The following is a 15,402-nucleotide window of genomic DNA, read 5'->3' as shown; positions in this document are numbered from 1 at the left end:
ATGTATTTTTTTTAAAAAATCAGTAGGGATACTTCTTGATTACAACTATTCACTATTACAGATCTACTTGATGACTCACAAATCTCACTTGGAAGACTATAATTCAAGAGGGGGAAAAACCTCTAAAATAAATAAAAACACCAAAAACTGTAATTTACAAATAAGTGAGTAAAATGTATCCATGTGTGTTTCCTGATTTGTCCTATCCCTGTTTCTGCACAATCCTATCTCTAATTTCTTTCTTTCTGGGATTGATTATTGGAATGAATTCAGAGAAACCAGAAAAGAATGTGGAGGGTCAGGGTCAGAACCAGGCCCAGGAGGATGCACTGATCTATATGAATAGCCAAGGGAGGTAGAAAGAGACAACAAGAGCTTTGGAGTTCTGGCTTGCAGGGAGTTTGAGGGTTTAGACTGTCATTGCCTTGATAGCAGTTTTAGAGTGTAAGAGAACTGAGGAATAAAGGCAAGAGATCTAGTGTTTTGAACTGGATTCTCTGTGATTTTTATCTTAGAGAGACAAAATGAAAATTGGAATTTATTTCTTTAAATTACTTTCAGGCAATGCGATGAGCTTCATGAGGACATAGGATGAATATGGTTACAAAACAATTTTCATGAGATATTATCATCACTGTAGGAAATCAGAAATAAGCCAAAATGCCTAACAGTGGGGGATCAGCTAAGCAACCTGTAAATGGATAAAAGAAAGAGTGGCTTTATGTTGATGGTGGGTTTGAGAATGAGACCACTGGGAGTCTCACTTACAATATTCTGTTATTTCTAATACTCATTAGAAATAAATTACTAAATCCCAGTTCTACCACTAACAACCTCTCTCAGCCTCAATTTCTTCTTTTATACACTAAGAATAACTATATCTACATTGTAGAGTTGTTGAGAGGAATAAATAAAATAATCTATAATAATAAAAGCGTAATGTGCTAATTAGACCAGACAGCTAAACGACCTTCCAGATGTCATTCTGGATATCCTTCCAGATAAAGCCATGGTGGCGAGGGCCAAGGCAGAGATAGAGGCGATCAGGCAAGCCAGCAGTTGGGGCTATCAGGCAGGCAAGTGAGCAGTTAGGGGAGATCAGGCAAGCAGGCAGAGTGGTTAGGAGCAATCAGGTAGGCAGGCAGAGTGGTTAAGGACAATTAGGCAGGCAGGCAGAGTGATTAGGAGTGATCAGGCATGCAGGCAGTCCTGGATTGTGAAAGGGCAGTCTGACTGCTGGTTTAGGCCCAGAAACCAGGCCTAAACCAGCAGTTGAACATTACCAGAGGAGTTCTGCATTGCAAGAGGGTGCAGGCTGGGCTGAGGGACTCCCTCCGCAACTGCCCTGCATGAATTTCGTGCACTGGACTACTTGTATATGTATAAAGTTCCTAAAAGAGTGCCTGACTCATTGTATGGCAGATATTATAATAAACTAGCATAGTAAAGTTAAAAATAATAAATATGTGGGTTAATCCATGTAAAAAGAAAATATGTGTAAACAAATTAAAAAGCATAAAATTACCATGTTGGCACATTGATAAGTATGGGAAATACAATATATTGAGAATGGCTGAGATTTTCTCATCAACTTTCATTGATATCCACAAAAAAAAAAAAAGGGGGGGCCCAAATTGAAGTGATTTAAAATGAATATAAAAAAGAACATTAGGATTATAAATTATTATGAACTCTATAAGAAATAGCAATAAAACATTATTCTTTAGAGGCTAAAAAGACAATTACTTTGGATTCCCATTTCCCTGACGACAATGGTCAAAGGCAATTTAAATTTGGCTGTGATAGGTGTTCTTTGCCTCAAGGAAGCTTCCTTTCTAATTGTGTTTGTTTAGGCTAAAAGAAACCGAATTTGCATTCCTTGAACTCCTACAAAGAAAGTGATGACTCAGTTGGTCCGAAGGTTGTGGGTTATTATTAAGCTGAAAGTGATGACTCAGAAGAATGCTTAACAGTTGGGGAAAATCCCTTTGGCATTTAAAAGGCGCTAGGAATAATCCAAAAAGTAAATAATCTGTGGTAGAGTTAACTGTACAGGAATTCGATAAACTCCCACATCTCTTGCATCATCTTTCAAGTAACATTGCAGCCATCAATCCAATGTGTGAGATTGGGGAGCACCTGGGACCATTTATGGTACTTTGCTTCATGTTCATTTTTCACATTATATTATATTGTTATGTTAAGTTATGATATGTTTATATTTATTTTATAATTATTTAATGCCTTTAAAATACAGTGGTGCCTCACACAACGAACTTAATTCGTTCCAGGAGCAAGCTTGTTATGCGAAAAGTTCGTTATGTGAAACGCTTTTCCCATAACAATACATGTTAAAAAAAATAATTCGTTCTGTAGCATAAAATATGCTAAGATGACATAAAAAAAAATATGCTAAGATGACATATTTTTATTTAGATACATCTAAAAACATATTTTTTTTTAAAAAAAAAACACACACATTTTTTTAATTTTAAGACAAAGTAGAGTCTACCGAATCTTGCACATCTTCATCCATTTTCTGCTTTTTGGCCGATGGTTTCATGAAAAACCTGTCCAAAGTTCGCTGTGCGAGGCGTTCGTTATGCGAGGCACCATTGTATATTTTTTTATTGATTTCAGAGGGGAAGGGAGAGGGAGAGAGACATCGAAACATTAATGATGAGAGAGAATCTGATTGGCTACCTCCTGCATGCCCCCAACGGGGGATGGAACCCGAAACCTGGGCATGTACCCTTGGCTGGAATGGAACCCAGGACCCTTCAGTCCGCAGGCCAATGCTCCATCCACTGAACCAAACCAGCTAGGGCTTAATACCTTTTTTTAGGGGCTTTCTTGACTCAAAAGAATTGTGAAAAATTCATAGTACTCCCAACTACAGTACTATTTTCAGAGGAGTTGGGAGTACTATGAGTGTATACTTGCTGCAGCTTCAGGAAGTGAGGACAGTTGGTAGAGATGACGGTCCATTAATCTGACACAATGGCAAGGCAAAGTTCACGGGGCGTGAGAGATAGGATAAAAAGGGAGGCTTGTTATTGTTTTGCTTATTGGTTATGTTCATGTGAGTTTCTGAGTCCTATTGTCAAAAACTCAAGTTCACAATTCAAGTAGGAATACATTCTTGTTTTTAAAATTTCATCTAGGTACGAATATAATCAAACATGAAAATTCTATTTAACCATTCCTCCTTGTCAATTCTCACTCACTCCATTCCCCAGAAATGACTACTGTTCACAGTTTGATGCTTGTGCACGTCTATGCAGTTACCTACACATATATCCACCCATAAGGACGCAGTTAGATAAAGTAGAATATATCCGTTCGTCTACAGAGACATTTAAAAATCAAACAAAAGATAGCCATAGTATCCTGATCTGTAATGAGCTCCAGAGCATATTATCTTCTCATTCGTTCGTGGTAGGATGGATATGCGATGATCTGTTTGCTCATTTTACTGCCAATACCATTTAGGTTATTTCTGATACAAAAACAGAACAAAACAAAAAACCTGCAATATCCTATAATACAACGTGCCTTTTCAGGCCCCATGTGGACATTTCTCTAGTACAGTGAAATGGCAGTGGAATTACAGGCTCAAAGGATATTCGCATTTAAAAATTGAACAGAGGGTGTCAAACTGTCCTGTAAACATCATCATTTTTATATTCCCTCCAATGGTTTTCAGCATATTCTCCCATTCACCAAGGAACCTTACTTTGGATGTTAATCTGTCTCTTTAATTGCTGCTGCCACATAGACAAAGGGAGGAATTGGGAATCTCATTGTTTAATTTGTATTTCTCTGATTTTAGTGGAATAGAGCATCTTTTATGTTCATTGGCCATTTGTATATTTTTATACATTTCTCATTGTTCTATTGACTTATTATATATGAGTATTTGTACTTTTCTTACTGATTCTAGGAACTCTTTATGTCTCCCAGATATTAATCTTTATCTAGCATGCAATTTACAAAATATTTTCCCGTTTCTCTTTTGAATTTTAACTGTGATTGTTTGTTTCCAGCAAGTTAAAAGCAATCTACTGTTTTCAAATTCTTTATATTATTATTATTATTATTTCTGTTAACAACATAGAAGCTGAGAAACAATGTGAGATGCTTTCTTTTCTTTTAAAAAAATATTTTTATTGATTTCAGAGAAGAAGGGAGAGAAAGAGAGAAACATCAAAGATGAGAGAGAATCATTGATCATCATACCCCTACTGGGGATGGAGCCTGCAACCCAAGCATGGGCCCTTGACCGGAATTGAACCTGGGACCCTTCAGTCCCCAAGACCAACACCCTATCCACTGAGCCAAACCAGCCAGGGTTATCTTTCTTTTCAACTAAAATACTTCTGCTGTTATTTTCTGTTGAGAAGCAACTGTCTTTTCTAATGGATTAAAACAGGGGTCTTCAAACTACGGCCCGCGGGCCAAATGCGGCCCGCAGAGGAGTCTGATCCGGCCCGCCAGGTTTTTTGGGCAGTGAGCGCAGCCGAGGTGTTACAGTAGGAATTAGTAGTTCATATAGTCCGGCCCTCCAGCTCTCTGAGGGACCGTGATCTGGCCCCCACTTTAAAAAGTTTGAGGACCCCTGGATTAAAAGGTGAGATTTGCGATAAGGGATTAAATAGTAACGTGGAACAGTAAAAGTGTAAGAGCTTTTAAGTTTCTTGTAATTATTTTGTTTGTTACTGTACAGAACATCAGGACCATGTGCAAATGTGTGAATAAAAATGACATTCTATAGCCAAATAGAAAATACTCTTGGATTGTCTATCATTAAATAGAATTCATATTACATCTTAGCTCACATGTCCAGATTGTTTTCAAAAGTGACTTTTAAAGACTAGTTTGAGCTTTAAAACCAATACTCAATCGTTTCCATAAAAATCCAAATTTATGCTAAGTAAAAAGAAAAATTGCTATCTTTAGTTTCTTTTTTTGGAAAATATATTTCTTAGGTTATCAGTCTCTTATGTTGTTCATGAAATACACAAACAAAAAAATCTACATGATATAAATTTAAAGAATAAGTTTGTTTTTAGACAAAAGAGAAAAAGCAATGAGTATCACTTATTCATTTGGTAGTATCAAGGAATGTATAACAAAGAGCATGATAGAACCATGTTTGCCTGCCATGGATAAGTTTATTGGAGAAGTTAGATAATTAGTAATATTTGCAAATGTATATTTCTATTAGTTATGGTAAAAGAAAGAATACATAAGATCTTTTAAAATGTTTGAAGACCTTATCCAGGGTGATAGTAAAAATATTTAATAATTAGCAATACTATCAACCAATCAAAACATAGAGCCGAGGCCGGTTTGGCTCAGTGGTAGAGCGTCGGCCTGCAGACTGAAAGGTCCCAGGTTCGATTCCGGTCAAGGGCATGTACATTGGTTGCAGGCACATCCCCAGTAGGGGGTGTGCAAGAGGCGGCTGGTCGATGTTTCTCTCTCATCGACGTTTCTAGCTCTCTATCTCTCTCCTTTCCTCCTCTCTGTGAAATATCAATAAAATATATTTTAAAAAAAAAACATAGAGAAGCTGTTCAGCCACATCAAATATTGGGTGAACTTTAGCCCTGGTTATATTAATTTAGGGATTTCTACTAATAGTAAGTGGAGCAATAGCTGGTGTAAAAATAGTCATTCTTTATAAGTCTCTTTTTAAGTTGTTGGTAACAGATGCAAAGCTATTTAAAAACATATATAGAATGAGAAAAATTCAGCTAGATTTTAAATTATGGGTATTTTTAAAAAATCTTTACTTGAGAAGAGAGAGAGGAAGAGAGAAGTGTTGAATGTTGACAATGGGGAAGAGGGTACTAGAGGGAAACTAAGGTGGAAGAGGCTTACTCCTTTGTTTCCTTGCTTTTCCTGGCAGCAGCATCCAAACTCTTGACCCTGACAGCAGCACTTAATTCCAGGGTCTAATTTTTTCCACACTCCCAGAACCATCACACTTCCTCAGATATAGAGGAACCAGGTGGTTCCTATCTACATTATTCCTCATAAATCTGGGTCCCCTGTAGGACTAGTCCCAGCCCCACGGAGCCCTTCTTCTGAACTTCCGAGGTAGCAGTAAAGCTGGGAAAAGCTACTTCCTGCAGTTCTGTTTCCATGGCACCTCAGGGTTCTCTTTTTGTCTTTTCTGTTTTCCAGCATTTGTTTAACTGGTTCTATTTATTTAATGTAATTATGTCTGGGCCCTACCTCAGTTGGTTAGCACGTCGTCCCGATATGCCAAAGTTGACAGAACATATAAGAAGCAACGACTGAATGCATAAATAAATGGAACAGCACATTGATATTTCTCTCTCTCCCTTCCTCTTCCTCTCTAAAATCAATAAATAAAAAATGTAAAAACATTAATTATGTCTATTAAAATAACTGGTCTAATTTCTATTTTCCTGACAACCATAACTGATAAATCACTAAAAAACTTCTCAGGCCCTGACAGGTTTGGTTCAGTGGATAGAGTGTCAGCCTGCAGACTCAAGGGTCCCAGGTTCAATTCTGGTCAAGGCCATGTATCTTGGTTGCGGGAACATCCCCAGGAGGGGGTGTGTAGGAGGCAACTGATTGATGTTTCTCTCTCATTGATGTTGCTAACTCTCTATCCCTCTCCCTTCCTCTCTCTGTAAAAAAATCAATAAAATATATTTAAAAAACAAAAAACAAAAACAAAAACTTCTCAGGCTATGAGCAATCATTACTGATTACCTTACATCTAAACAGAATTCTTTGGGCTCTATGATAACATAACATATTATACAAATATATTTTATCTGTTTCAAAAATAGAAGTAAGTATATTTTAAATGGTTACCCATTTTCCAACTAGAGCTCTTCTTTCTTCAAATACCTACAATAAATTAAAAATAATGGAATGATTTCATAATTCATGGTTCAAAATACCTATTACAAGAAAGCATTAAAGTATCAATAAATAAGTAGTCTTTTCATTGTGTCAACTGAATATAAAAGATTTCATTCTTGAGAAGTTACTTTACTTCCTTTTAATTTGGGCAAGGTATCTTTTTTTATCAGTTTCTGCATGTGGAATAATTCATCTTAAAGAAGTAATAATTTTACCTGGCCACATATGAGAGGCAACCTAACAATGTTTCTCTCTCTTACTCTCTCTCTTTCAACTCAATAAACATATCCTTGGGTGAGAACTAAAAAAGTAATACTTTTTAAAGGGAAGAAGTTAGAAAAGAATGAGCCCTGGCCAGTGTGGCTTAGTTGGTTGAGCATAGTCCCATGCGCTGAGAGGCCACCGGTTTGATTCCCAGTGGGGAACATGCCCCAGTTGCAAGCTTAATTCCCAGTAGGAGTTGTGCAGGAGGCAGCTGATTGATGTTTCTCTCTCATTGCAGTTTCTCTCCTTCTCCCTTTCTCTCTCTTAAAAAAAAAAAAACCAATACAAATATATATATATATATATTTATCTGGAATTTAAAAGATGAAAAAACTGACAAAGAAAACACAGTAAAATGGAGATCCTCTCCCCAAATATTTCAGTATCAATAGTTTGAGAAGTTATAAAGTTTATGAACGAGCAGCTCTATTTTTATATGTCAGTGTACACACATATTAGTGAGTATACATGTACTTAGTATGTATCTCTGTGCTTACATTCAGTGTTTAACTGTATAGGTTTGTTGTTATATAGTATAATATTTAGAACAGAAATCATGTATTATTCATCTTTCCATCTCTAGTATAGAGTGTTATACATAGTATATCACAGGTACTCATGTTTAATGGATTAAATGAATGTAGCAATGAAAGTGACAATGAATATACTTATGGATATATTGGTATATGTAAATGATTTAGCTATTGATGTAGAGGTGTTTTTCTGAGTATCAGTTAGTAGTATATGTGTATTTGAATGAGTGAGGAAGGGAAAAATTATGTGAGAATGTCTGGCAGGGAACTATGGAGAGAGGAAACAAGAAAAAGTAATGAACAGATGTAAGTGTCTGTCTCACTCCCACACATGCACCCTGCCAGCTTTCATAATTGGAATCATTTTCAAGGTTGCCAGATGGGAGGGGGTTTGGGAGGATGGATGAAAAAGGTAAAGAGATTAAAAAGTACAAATTGGTAGTTACAGAATAGTCATATGCATGTAAAATACACATAGGAAATATAGTTCATAATATTCTAATAACTATTTATGGTGTAAGATTTATTGGGATGAACATTTAGTAAATTATATAATGTCTAATCAATGGGGTATACACTTGAACTAATATGATACTGTATGTCAACTGTAATCATACATAATAAAGAGGTAATAATACAAATTGACCATCACTCCGATACACAAGTTGGCGCCCCCATGTGGTCAAAGATGGCCACCACAAGATGGCCTGCAAGGGAGAGCAGTTGAGAGGGACTAGGCCTGCAAGGGAGGGCAGTTAGGGGCGACCAGGCTGGCAAGGGAGGGAAGTTAGGAGTGACCAGGCCAGCAGGGAAGGGCAGTTGGAGGTGACCAGGCTGGCAAAGGAGGGCAGTTAGAGGCGACCAGTATGGCAGGGAAGGGCAGTTAGGGGTAACCAGGTTGGCAGAGGATGGCATTTAGGGGCAATCAGGTCAGCAGGGGAGCAGTTAGGAGTCAGTCAGGCTAGCAAGGGAGTGGTTAGGAGCTGATCAGGCTGGCAGGCAGAAGCGGTTAGAGGCAATCAGGCAGGCAGGAGGGCAAGTTGGTTGGGAGCTAGCAATCCTAGATTGTGAGAAGAATGTCCCAGATTGGAGAGGGTGCAGGCTGGGTTGAGGGACACACCCATCCTCCATTACCTATGCATGAATTTTGTGCACCAGGCCTCTAGTTGAAAAATAAAAAAATGATTTAAAAAACAAAACAAAAAACACTTGGCTCGGGACCGGTTTGGCTCAATGGATAGAGCGTCGGCTTGGGGACTGAAGGGTCCTGGGTTCGATTCCGGTCAAGGGCATGTACCTTGGTTGCGGGCATATCCTCAGTAGGGGGTGTGCAAGAGGCAGCTGATCGATGACTCTCTCTCATCGATGTTTCTAACTCTCTATCTCTCTCTTCCTCTCTGTACAAAATCAATAAAATATATTAAAAAATAAAAATAAAAAAAACACTTGGAATCAATGTTTTTCCCCTTCCTAAATTCTCTGGCACTGCAAGAACTTTCCTACTAGAAGAGTAACTCAGGCCTATTTCTTCCCTTTCTGTAGAGGAGGGCTAGGAGCTGGCTTTATGCTTCTAATGGATCACAGTTTCCTTCCTTTTTTACGCTCTCAACTCTAGTTTCAAAGGGCATACAAAATGAGGACTGAAATAATTGGTTCAACCACAGCCTCAAGGCCAGCGAAATGTCAGTTTTGCTCTTGGTTGGAGAATCTCATACATCACAGGTAGGCTTTCTTTGCACATTAAAGAAGAAAAAGAATGTCCTTCTCTCCTCCCCGCTAATTCACTGCCACCTGAGCTACTAGGATCCTCAAATAAGCTCAGAATTTCTAAGTGAAAACAGAAGAATACCTATAGAATATAGAAGATTCAAAAATCTGGTTTCAAATATTTCCCAAACTCTTCTCCTCCCTCTAACCAAATCCAACCAATCGTCTAGCACCCAAACCAAATCAGCACCACCGCTTTTCTGATGCCCAGTGATCTAACTCCTCCCAACGTATAGTCCACGTACAGCGCATGCTCCATTTGGTCTCTACAGGGTTTGCTATGGCTCTCTGGTTGTTTCTGTTCATTTTATCTTCCCATGTATATTACAACCACAGTCTCATCAACAGGTTCTGTGGCAGGCCCTCCAAAAACACTTGCTAATTGAACAATAACAGCAAAAAGCTTCAAAAGTCATAGCATTTTAGTGCTCAGAGAAATCCTAGAGATATTTTTGCTCAATTTCCTAGTTTTATAGAGGTTAACCAGAAGCAAAAGGGGACTACACTCATAGATTTTTAAAAATCACAGGTTCCACACTGTCTATTCAGTTCAACTCTGTACTTGTTCCCCCCCCCCCCCCCCCTAGAACCTTGGTCTTCCCAGCCTTGACTTCCAGTTTGACATGCCTTTCAAAAGGAGGATGGGATGACCATCATGGAGGCCAATGACAATAAGGATCATTTGGAACAAAGGGGCACTGACTTGAAGGGGCGAAGAGAAGTAGGGAGTGGGGAGGAAGGTGGAAAGTGTTATTCAGGCTAAAACAATAGTTTTTAGAGGGCCAACCACCAAGTCTAAGCAGGGTCCAAGTGATAATGGAGAAAATAAAATGAAATAAAGATCGCTAAGAGAGTCTCTTAAAATAGAGTCAGAAGACTATTAAGGAGTGAGGCTTATGAACATTTTGGGCCTCAGTTCTCAGAGCTGCATTTATGTTGCTAAGCTACCAAAATGGCTGAGCTATAAGCATCCTGGAGCTGAAAACATCTTGGAACAACTGCTACTTGGACACATGTACTAGTAGACTTTACTTCTTTCCTTGTAGTTTCTGCTTCTCTCATTTACATGTTGGAACTAACCAATTCCTGTGAACGTAGCCAGCAATCCTTTATTTTCATGAAAGAATTATATTTTGTAGGGGTCTCCTCCTCCTTTTCCCCCCCGCCCCCTACTCTCTTCCTCCTCCTCCTCCTCCTCCTCCTCCTCCTCCTCCTCCTCCTCCTCCTCCTCCTCCTCCTCCTCCTCCTTTTAATAAACCCTGCCTTTGCCTGGTCTCTCCAGAGTGCAGTTTGGGTTGTTACCTGAATCTGTGTCTAACTGATTGCAATCTTTTTGCTCAAATAAATACTTTTGTTCAGCAATGTTATTCATGCTAAAACAATAAGTTTAAAGGGCCAATGATCAAGTCTAAGCAGGGGTCAAGCAAACCCAGTTCTTTATCAAAAGGCATCTAACCCAAGTAGAAACTAATAGGAGTAAAGTGGGGGAGGGGAATATTACATGAGTTGAAATCTGGTTTTGACTCTACCCTTGACAAGAAATACAATTTGGGCCGAAACTGATTTGGCTCATTGGATAGAGCGTCAGCCTGAGGACTGAAAGGTCCCAGGTTCGATTCCGGTCAAGGGCATGTACCTTGGTTGCAGGCACATCCCCAGTAGGGGGTGTGTAAGAGGCAGCCGATCGATGATTCTCTTTCATCAATGTCTCTAACTCTCTATCCCTCTCTCCTTCTCTCTGTAAAAAATCAATAAAATATATATATTTTAAAAAAGAAATACAATTTGGGGCAAATTATTTAATTGTCAGGTCCTTAGTCAGAGTCTTATAGTCTCTGGTTGGAGCAAGTCTTCATTTCAAAGATTTACAATCATATTCTTCATCTTAAAGAACTGGAAAACAAAGTATCAATTCAAAATGGAAATATAAAAATGGATCTTCTTTCTTCGTAGAATGTTTATAACACAATTGCTTAGATCCTGCTGTTAAATCAAAATCCTATGTTATTTCAGTCTATTGATACAGCAGTTACATATTTCACTGTGTGACATCATTACAGTGTGGGAATAAGACATTTAAGGGCTCCTCAATGATGGTTGATGGTAACTAGGTGCTTTTCTCAGAACACCCTTCTTTTAAAAAAAAATTTTTTTTTAAATTAATTTCAGAGAGGAAGGGAGAGGGAGAGATAGAAACATCAATGATGAGAATCACTGATTGGCTGCCTCTTGCACATCCCCTATTGGGAGTTGACCTGGCCAGGAATCTAACTGTGACCTCCTGGTTCATAGGCCAATGCTCAACCAATGATCCACACTGGCTAAGCTCTCAGAATACCCTTTAACATGTACTATACTACATCTCTGAACCATACTCAAAAGAAATGTTGGTTACTTGCAATTCAAATACTAGATGGCCAAGAAATGCATATACTTTCAAAACATTCCTCCTCTCAAAATTCACAGGGCCTGAATTGTTTTGAAATCTGTTATATTTGTTTATGTTGATAATGCTGTTTTTCTAGGCATCTGAATTTGAATTCAACCTTTCTGTTTAAAGCTTGCAATGAAGTTAAAATCCTGTGACTCTTATTTTAGTCTGGAGTAGTTACATATTTCACATTTTACTACAGAAGAGAAGAAAATTAAAAACAAAACAAAAAACAGGGCCTCAAAATTACACACTGATCAGTGGTGACAAGTACTCTGTTTTAAAAATGTAGAAAAATCATTGAAATTATTGTATGGACATTTTGATATCACCAACTATGAATATCACCCAAGGATATTTTTTCCATTGATTTGTAGTGGTTTGGTTTTTTTTTAGAGAAACTGGAAGAGAGTTGGGGTGGAAGAGGTGGTGGACGGGGAGAGAGAGAGAAACTCACTGATGTGAGAGAGACACATCAACTGGTTGCCACCTGCACGCACTCTGATTGAGGCCAGGATATAACCTGCAACCTAGTAGTGCTCTTGACTGGGAAATGAACCCAAGATCCTTCGTTGCAAGGGCCAACATTATAACCACTGACCCATACCAGTCAGGGCTTGGCATCTATTTTCAATTCCTTTCATGCAGTCAGAATGCTAGACTTGAGAGGGATCTTCAAGGTCATCTGATCCAACATACTCATTTCATAAAGAAGGACACTAAAGACCAGAGAAGGTAAGGTACTCCAATCATGTGGGAAATTATTGGTATAGCATTTCTGTTAGGTTCAGAGAGGCAAAGGGTCAAATCCAGGCTAAGGAAGGAGGGATACAGACATAAGAAGGTGAGAGTCAATGGAGGGAGCTTTCAGGATGACTCCATGTTTTATGCATCAGGAACCACAGCAGGCACTGGAGACAGAGAGAAAAGACAGAACCTTAACTCCTGACACACTGGTCAGTAAAAAGTGATGAGAGCAAAGAAAGGTAAGCAGGAAGAGGCTTCCCAGAGAAAATGTTATTTGATTGACTCTCCCAGGAGGCAATGAGGAGAGCACATGCAAAGGTGTGGAGTTGTCAGAGAGATAGATGGCTCACCGGGGGGCCCCTCAAGTGGCCTGGATATAGGATGAGAGGAAGCTGTGGCAAGGGTTGGAACTGGGAGGTTGGCTGAGGTCAACTCATGAAGGGTCCTCAATGCTATGCATGGGGATTTGGAATTTACCTTTCAGAGTGGGGCCTTTTATTTGGTTTTACATAATAGGATTAGATTAGTATTTTAGAAATATTATTCTGGAATCAAAATAGAAGATGGATAAATTGGAACAGAGGCAGTGAAACCTGTCAGGGGGTTATTACAATGCAGCAGGCAAAGGGTGATGAGAGTGTGAACTGAGAATGTGGAGCTGGAGGTATATGTGAATGGAGAAAAGGAGCCTGGATGAAGAGCTCTGGGAGGAAGACTCCTAGAACTTGAGAATGAACTGGCTATGGAGGTGGAGGGGTGCTGGTAGACACTCCTCCCCGGGCCTCTCGCACTCCGAAATGTCTTGGAATATCAAGAATGCAAGGCCCTGACTGTCATTTCTCCAAGTTTTGTTTATAGCAGTGTTTCCCAAACTTCTCTCATGATGAGAATCACCTGGTGGAGTTGTTAAAATACAGATTCCTGAATCCCAACTAAGAAGTGCTAAACTAGAATTTTTGGGAACATAGAGGTAAAATTGTATACTTAACTAGTGCTCTAAGAGCACTAGTTAAGTATACAATTTTAACAACTCCACCAGATGATTCTCATCATGAGAGAAGTTTGGGAAACACTGGTTTATTGGAAGGAAAACTTTAGTAATTCAGTACTCTCTCCCTTCGGGACCAAGAGCAGGCTTGTTTTCTGTTTACTATAAAAGCAGTGGATTCTCTGGCCTCATAGTTCTTCAGCTATGACACAGACCCAAGGTGTGTGAGGTATTAATCTGGGCCTTCTGCATCACTCCTGTTAGACAAGGCAGGCAAGGAGAACCATCACAAACATGATGCTCGTGCTTCACCGTGAGTAATAAAGTTCTTTGTCTCTGACCCCAGACTTGCATCTTTTACTGTGAAACTGTAGTGTCTTCTATGCCACAAATAACAGGCTAAAGTTATTAGCTTGCAAATTGGGAGAAACCAAATTCCAGACCCAACAGAGAGAAGGAAGAGGTCTGGTTTAAGTGACTTGGAGTGAAGTGGAACTTGGTGTTTCACTAGGACAGTGGTCAGCAAACTCATTAGTCAACGGAGCCAAATATCAACAGTACAACGACTGAAATTTCTTTTGAGAGCCAAATTTTTTAAACTTAAACTTCTTCTAACATCACTTCTTCAAAATAGACTCGCCCAGGCCATGGTCTTTTGTGGAAGAGCCACACTCAAGGGGCCAAAGAGAGAGAGATAGAAACATCAATGATGAGAGAGAATCATTGATTGTCTGTCTCGTGCACTCCTCCTACTGAGATCAAGCCAGAAACCCGGGCATGCACCCTTGACCAGAATCGAACCTGGGACCCTTCAGTCTGCAGGCTAATGCTCTATCCACTGAGCCCAACTGGCTAGGGTGATTTATTTTCTTTAGAGAGAAAGGAAGAGGAAGGGGGAGAGTAAGAGGGTGGGAGAAAAAGAGAGGGAGAGAGAGAGATAAAGATAGAGAGAGATGAGATTTGTTGTCCCACTTATTTATATGTTCACTGGTTGATTCTTGTATGTGCTCTGACTGGGGATCAAACCCACAACCTTGGCATATCAGGATGATGCTCCAACTGTGCTACCTGGCCAGGGCAATACTTTTTTCCCCCTTTCAGGCATGGATGCAACTAATAAAATAGCTCTGGTCACTTACCCGGTCATTCAAAAGCTTATGGTTTAAGGGTGTCCAAGTACTCATCTTTGTCTGCATTTTGGGACCATCCATGCTTTTCGGAGGTGCAAACGCCATCATGAAATGACTGGGTATTCTTCTATAAGAACAACTATACCTGTCAGAAGAAATGAATCATGTAATATTCAGACTATTAGAAATACCAATACCATACAATATTTTAGTATGTTGAGAGACGGGAATGAAGGGAAGAACACTTACTGGGAGCTTTATATGTATGCTCAATTAAAGTTCATAATAATCTGGTGAGGTGGTAAGTTTTAACTCATTACATAGATAAAGAAAATGAGGCTCATTCAAGTTACATGCTCTGCTCATAATTATACAGATTGGAACTGGAAATCAAACTCAACTCTAACTCTATTTTCATTGGACCACAGAGAAAAATCAAGAATCAAATCACTCCTAACTAAGAATATCCCATATTGGCTTAGAAAGAAGAGGTATTTTAATTTATAAAATCATAGTGCAATATGAAACACTCCATCCTTGTCCCGTGTGATTGCCTTCCTCCCCCTTTAACTTCCTGACATCTAAATAACAAGTGTTCTAGCTTGATACCATATTTAAGAAGTAGAGTGATAT

General features: G+C 39.0%; 1 protein-coding gene across 4 annotated transcripts in view; it reads right to left on the bottom strand.

The window, feature by feature from the left end:
- Nucleotides 1–15,402, bottom strand: part of FBXO16 (F-box protein 16) — a 50,548-nt gene that overhangs the window by 29,494 nt on the left and 5,652 nt on the right. For 3 of the 4 annotated variants that reach the window (XM_084886451.1, XM_084886453.1, XM_084886454.1), the window contains exons 2-3: nt 14,779–14,914; nt 6,859–6,894 (exon numbers count right to left, since the gene is read on the bottom strand). In XM_084886451.1, the coding sequence (XP_084742577.1) occupies nt 6,859–6,894; nt 14,779–14,877 (135 nt within the window). In that variant the 5' untranslated portion in view covers nt 14,878–14,914. The remainder of the gene's footprint in view (nt 1–6,858; nt 6,895–14,778; nt 14,915–15,402) is intronic. The other variant, XM_084886452.1, reaches the window with a different exon arrangement.

This window comes from Pipistrellus hanaki (genome assembly GCF_964339955.1).
Source record: "Pipistrellus hanaki genome assembly, chromosome: 5".
Taxonomy (NCBI): Eukaryota; Metazoa; Chordata; class Mammalia; order Chiroptera; family Vespertilionidae; genus Pipistrellus; species Pipistrellus hanaki.
Note: the sequence above shows the minus strand (reverse complement) of the source record. Positions and strands in the feature narration are given on the sequence as shown.